Here is a 6,190-nt window from a genome sequence, read left to right as displayed (position 1 = left end):
TGGCTGAGCCGGAGCCCGAGACCGCCCTGGCCGCCCGTGGACGGCGGGGCTGGGCGCGCTCCCCGGACCCAGGCGGCGCGGCGAAGGGCCGCAGCACCCCGACACCTCGCACCGCGCCCTAGCTCCCCCTCGCGGTGCCGCAGTCCCGCCGCGCCGCCCCCCGCAGCCCCGCCCGCCATTACGTCACTGCGGGCCGGCGGGGGTGGGGGCTGGGCGGGTCCCACCGTATAAAAGGCGGAGCTGGGGGGCGACTTCAGGTCTCTGTGCTCTTGAGTCTGCGGGTCCGCGCTGCACGCACAGCTCGAGGGCCAGCGCCTCCACCGCTCCGCAGCCGGCACCATGCGCGAGATCGTGCACATCCAGGCGGGCCAGTGCGGCAACCAGATCGGCGCCAAGGTGGGCGCGCAGCCGGGAGGCGCGGGGACGGGTGACGGGCCCCGAAGGTGCGGGCCACGGCCTGGGCAGCGGGTCCCGAGGGCGCAGGCCAGGGCCGGAGGGAGGGGGCGGCGTCCCGCTTGCCCGGTGGCACATTCTTGGCGCGGCCGCCGGGCGGGGCCCAGGAAGCCGCGCAACCTGCCACGATGCGCCCGGCGCCGCAGCTGTGTGTGCTTTTAATGAAGGCCCTTTGAAATTTCCTTCGGACACCGCCCTTATGCGGGACGTAGTCGGCATTTGCGTGGGTATATTAGTCTCTGAAATATGGACAGGGACTGTGGTGATATTAATCCAGTGGCTTCTTGTGGAATTTAATTTGTATATTTTTGTCTATAGTTTGAATGAAAAAAATGCAGTGTCATTGGGTAACAGATGTTATGGAGGCGTCTCGTTGGTTTACAAAGACGAGGATGTTAGATAATTTCCCATCTAGATGAGCACCATCTAGACGCGATGATATCCAGTGTCAGAGTCTGGCCTCCTGTCGCCAGGTGGCAGGTGACCACGTCGGGGCTGTGATTACCGACCGCAATGGGCAAGGCAGGAGCAGGCATGGTGCATGGGTGTGGGCGGGCGCCTGGACAAGGACGTGGTCTCTTTCAGAACCGCCATATTGCCCACCCCAACCTTCCCGCCCCCTCTCCCGCTGCCAATTCACAATGGAGCCTGCGCCCTCACCATGGCCAGCTCCATCCACTGCCCCCCAGTCGTGATCCCAGGCTCCTGCACGCCCTTCCCCACCCATTCCCCTGCTGTGGTCAGTGGCCAGAGGCCAGCATGGACGTCAGTGGCATAAAACTGTGCTGCTTGGAGGGCGGGGTGGAGTTTGTGCCAGGAAACATTGATCCCTGGAGGAAGCCACAGGGTGGGGTCCAGCTGGTCCTCAGACCTGCCTGGACCCATCCATCAGCTGGAATGCTGCGACCTTCAGCCCTGCCTGGGGGTGACAGCCTCCCCAGGATCCACGGCTTTCCCTGGAAGGGCATCTGCTGTGCCCACCCTTCTCCTGCAGTGCCCCTCCCAGCTTTTCAGCCTGTCTCCATAAGATGGCTGATGCTCTGCGGATTTCCAAGCCCCTCGGCAGCAGGTGCTGGAGGACTGGGGGAGTGCAGCTATTGGGTTAGTCCAAGACTCCTTAACTGTCTGACCACAGTGACCGCTGTTCTGAAGACATGAGAGGAAGAAAAGGGCCCTCCTTCCTGACATTTAGAGTGCCAGGACATTATGTGATTCTTTCTTTTCATTTCCAGTTTTGGGAGGTCATCAGTGATGAGCACGGGATCGACCCCACTGGCAGTTACCATGGAGACAGTGACTTGCAGCTGGAGAGAATCAACGTGTACTACAATGAAGCCGCTGGTGATTATTTGAATGTTTTCTTCTCGATCTACCTTGCCTTTCATGCTGTGGCAGAACACACAAATGACAAACAAATGCTTCTTGTGTTCGTTTTAAATGTCAACTGCTAAAGAAAACCACTTTATAGTTCCTTAAGACTCCTGCGTGTTTGCCATGACTAAGCATGCTCATTATCTCTTCTTTTTTTCAAAGCAGAAAAGCTCCCCTATTCTCTCCCTTTTGTCTCAGATGCTGGAATCTTCTCTAGTGAATTCTGCTGTCAAAGTCACAGAGAGCATGGCCTTGAACGTGAGCCCTTTGCAACTGCAGGTCTAAGTCCTGCCCTTGTCCTCCACAGGTAACAAATACGTACCTCGGGCCATCCTGGTGGATCTGGAGCCGGGCACCATGGACTCAGTCAGGTCTGGACCATTCGGCCAGATCTTCAGGCCAGACAACTTTGTGTTCGGTATGTAGTCACGATCAGTGGGAACTGGCTCAATGAGTCTCCTTCCTCCTGAACACTGTGGAAATCACAGTTCTGAGTGCTGAATGCCGAGGTAGAGACTGTGTGTCCGCAGACAGCCCCGAGGCCTGGCCTCATTCCACCCAGTTCACGGGCGGTCACTTCTCTGGTCACTCTCTGGACAGCTCAAAGAACAGTGTCAGCCTGCAGAGAGCTGCCGTAGCCCTCCTGCTGCAGAGCAGCCTCTGAAGGGCAAAGAATGAAGAGCAATGACAAGGCTTCAAACAGGCATTAACAGACTACTGGTGATTTCAGAGGACCAGAGACAACAGGGAACCAGTTCAAGAAGCAAAGGCCAAAGGCCCAGATTTTGACCAGAAGTCAAGACAGCTGACTTGTCCTCTGATCGTACTGTGCCTTTGCCCCTGCCTGTTAGCTGTTCCTAATTTAAATATTTACAGAAGATTCTCTCTTCTTAATTTTAAAGCCGTTTGGATTTTGTTAAACCATCATCTAGTAATCATTTAGTAACCTCATATGAACTAAACTTTTATTTTATTATGATCCCCAGTATTTTTGAGGGTCAATGATATATAGAAAATTTTTCTATAGGTAAAAAAGGGTATCTAAGAGAGAAGAGTCTGCAACTCTAGACTACTCCAGAGTTAAAATGACAGAATTAGGAATTGCTTATGGTGTAGCGTCTAATGTCTCCTTCCCTTGTGGCAGGCCAGAGTGGTGCCGGAAACAACTGGGCCAAGGGCCACTACACAGAGGGAGCCGAACTGGTGGACTCAGTCCTGGACGTGGTGAGGAAGGAGTCAGAAAGCTGTGACTGTCTGCAGGGCTTCCAGCTGACCCACTCGCTGGGGGGTGGCACGGGGTCTGGGATGGGCACGCTGCTCATCAGCAAGATCCGGGAGGAGTACCCCGACCGCATCATGAACACCTTCAGCGTGATGCCCTCGCCCAAGGTGTCAGACACGGTGGTCGAGCCCTACAACGCCACCCTCTCCGTGCACCAGCTGGTGGAAAACACAGACGAGACCTACTCCATAGACAACGAGGCCCTGTATGACATCTGCTTCCGCACCCTGAAACTCACCACGCCCACGTACGGAGACCTCAACCACCTGGTGTCGGCCACCATGAGCGGGGTCACCACCTGCCTGCGCTTCCCGGGCCAGCTGAACGCAGACCTGCGCAAGCTGGCCGTGAACATGGTGCCCTTCCCCCGCCTGCACTTCTTCATGCCCGGCTTCGCCCCCCTGACCAGCCGGGGCAGCCAGCAGTACCGCGCCCTGACGGTGCCCGAGCTCACCCAGCAGATGTTCGACTCCAAGAACATGATGGCGCCTCGCGACCCCCCCCCCGGCCGCTACCTGACGGTGGCTGCCATCTTCCGAGGCCGCATGTCCATGAAGGAGGTGGACGAGCAGATGCTCAACGTGCAGAACAAGAACAGCAGCTACTTCGTGGAGTGGATCCCCAACAACGTGAAGACGGCCGTGTGCGACATCCCGCCGCGAGGCCTCAAGATGTCCGCCACCTTCATCGGCAACAGCACGGCCATCCAGGAGCTGTTCAAGCGCATCTCGGAGCAGTTCACGGCCATGTTCCGGCGCAAGGCCTTCCTGCACTGGTACACGGGCGAGGGCATGGACGAGATGGAGTTCACCGAGGCCGAGAGCAACATGAACGACCTGGTGTCCGAGTACCAGCAGTACCAGGACGCCACGGCCGACGAACAAGGGGAGTTCGAGGAGGAGGAGGGCGAGGATGAGGCTTAAGAACTCAGATGTTTCGTGCATCCTTAGTGAACTTCTGTTGTCCTCAATCACGCATGGTCTTTCTATTTGTATACTATGGTGCTCAGTTTTGCCCTTGTCAGAAATTCACACTGTTGATGTAATAATGTGGAACTCCTCTAAGAATTACAGTATTGTCTAAGCTATCTATACTAATAAAAAAGCATGTGTCCAAAACCTTGTGGTCTCTTTATTCTTTCATTAATTGCTTCTTAAATATGTTTCCTGGTTTAGTAATTTTAACAAAAGAGGATTTCTAATTTAATGTTTTTAATTGCCTTTCTGCTCTTTTAGTAAAGACGGATAAAAAATCATATTTTTTCATCTTCAGTGGCCCAAAGTATTAAAGTAAAGGAATCCAGTAAATGAGTCCATGAGTGAAGAGGGATTTGAGGACAAAGCATACCTTCCTCCCTTATTTGCTGAAGTTCCAGCAATTCTTGTGAAAATGTAAAACCGAGGACCCTAAGAAAGGACTTTCTTCTGCCTCTCCACTTCTCTTTCAACAATGTGATAAATACAAATAAAAAGACCTCTCAGATAAAAGGTACAGCATAAATTCTGTGTCCTAAAGTAGCAGTCATGAACACTACAGATACTTCACCAAAGATTTATTTGAAAGTAAAACTAATACAAATTTATTTTTTATGACAATGGTAGAAATTCACAACTTAATGTTAAAAACATTAAATTTTTGTAGCTATTAAAGCTAGAGGATGTTTTCACTGTCATTATTCATGCTGGATCAGGAGCAGGTTTGTGGGGAGGTGCAGAAAGCCGGGGTAGGCAGGTGAGCTGAGGTGTGACACGGGTGCGTTGGTTTCAAAGGCAGTGGCAGGGCAAGGAATCAGCAGGTCCCTGCTCTCAAGGACGTCTTCAGTGTAGGAAGTCTTCTGCTAACTTGTTGAATTCATTGGCAAAACGTAAATGCAGGTTGTGCTTGCCTTCTGGCATCAGATGCAACCTAAAGCAAAAGCTCACGATTAATGGCACACCACTGAAAACCTCTTACCTTCCCTCACATTTCCTGAAAATCTAAAGTGAAAAACTCACGTTTTTTCATGACTACCACTGGGGAGACAATGTAAGGTACATAGTGTAAACTTTCCCTGAGTGTAGACTAGAGTGAAAGCCTCTCGGAGTTCGTGACTAACCTGGAGGTTGGCTTCACAGTAACAGAGCCCACACATTCTATTTGGAATTGTACCAGGTAACAAATGGTTTGCCTGTGACCCTGACTGAGAGTGGGGGATGTGATTTGGTGGTTACCTAAAAAAAAAAAAATGCATTTTAATAAGGTTGAATTTAAGAGAGAAGGTTGGGAAGACGATAAAGATACAAAATGTCCAGAATCCACTGGATTGGAACAGGTGAGCTGCTTGGGGCATCTAGGTAGTGGGAAAAGCCAAATCAGAATTCACAGCCACCACCAGCCTGTTGTTCAAGGTTCCAAATCACTCATTTTTGGAGAATTGAATAAGTGTGAATACCAGGCACCTAAGGGCAAGTAAGTGTTGCTCAGGACCGTGAGGGCGGCAGGAGCCAGCATCAGTGACCCTTCGTTTGCAGCTGCCCCCACCGCATGTCTCTTGTGGCAAACCTCACTGTCCTCGTGAGGCAGTTCTTCCTTTAATAGGGTTTTGGTGAAACGTGGCTGGTTGCAATTTCCTTAATGAAGGCAGCCTTCTCTGAGTTGTACATTTTATCAGCTATAAAAGTGCAGAAATAATAAAAGTTTTAAAGCTGGCATATAAGTGTTAGAGCTGTTCTGTCTACAATGGCAATTGGACATTAAAAGGACTATATTGGGGCAAAATGCATTACCTAAATGCCAGTTACCGCGTTGCCTGATTCCCTGATCTTCCCACACCTGGGGCCGAGAACTCTGAGAGCCTCAGTGAGCACTGGGAGGACCTGTGAGGAAAGGGGCTGGGAGAGAGTGGTCCTTGGGTGATGTCAGGCCTCATGCAACTCAGCCACATGAGGGGTGGGGAGGGGGCACGAGAGGATCTACTTGAAAGGAGGATATATGGTCGGCATCTTTCCGAGACCCGTGGGAAAGTTAATAATGCCATTAATAACTAGAACATTCCAAATTCAATTTTAATGCTGTTCAGAAAAGAAGGACGAGCTGCATCGATGC

At 51.9% G+C, this 6,190-nt stretch overlaps 2 protein-coding genes across 3 annotated transcripts in view; one reads left to right on the top strand and one right to left on the bottom strand.

Moving 5' to 3' along the window:
* Nucleotides 1–250: 250 nt before the first annotated feature.
* On the top strand, nucleotides 251–4,224 carry LOC101396962 (tubulin beta-2A chain-like). Its single transcript, XM_087437932.1, has 4 exons — nucleotides 251–396; nucleotides 1,686–1,794; nucleotides 2,132–2,242; nucleotides 2,969–4,224. The coding sequence occupies exons 1-4, from the start codon at nucleotides 340–342 to the stop codon at nucleotides 4,027–4,029; spliced, it is 1,338 nt and encodes a 445-aa protein (XP_087294058.1). The 5' UTR covers nucleotides 251–339; the 3' UTR covers nucleotides 4,030–4,224.
* A 417-nt stretch (nucleotides 4,225–4,641) lies between these two features.
* Nucleotides 4,642–6,190, bottom strand: part of BPHL (biphenyl hydrolase like) — a 30,558-nt gene continuing 29,009 nt past the window's right edge. For both annotated transcript variants that reach the window (XM_004432195.3, XM_087437934.1), the window contains one exon: nucleotides 4,642–5,011. In XM_004432195.3, coding sequence (XP_004432252.2) covers nucleotides 4,924–5,011 — 88 coding nt within the window. In that variant the 3' untranslated portion in view covers nucleotides 4,642–4,923. The remainder of the gene's footprint in view (nucleotides 5,012–6,190) is intronic.

Source organism: Ceratotherium simum, chromosome 13, assembly GCF_057802395.1.
Source record: "Ceratotherium simum simum isolate JZ-2026a chromosome 13, ASM5780239v1, whole genome shotgun sequence".
Classification (NCBI taxonomy): domain Eukaryota; kingdom Metazoa; phylum Chordata; class Mammalia; order Perissodactyla; family Rhinocerotidae; genus Ceratotherium; species Ceratotherium simum.
Note: the sequence above shows the minus strand (reverse complement) of the source record. Positions and strands in the feature narration are given on the sequence as shown.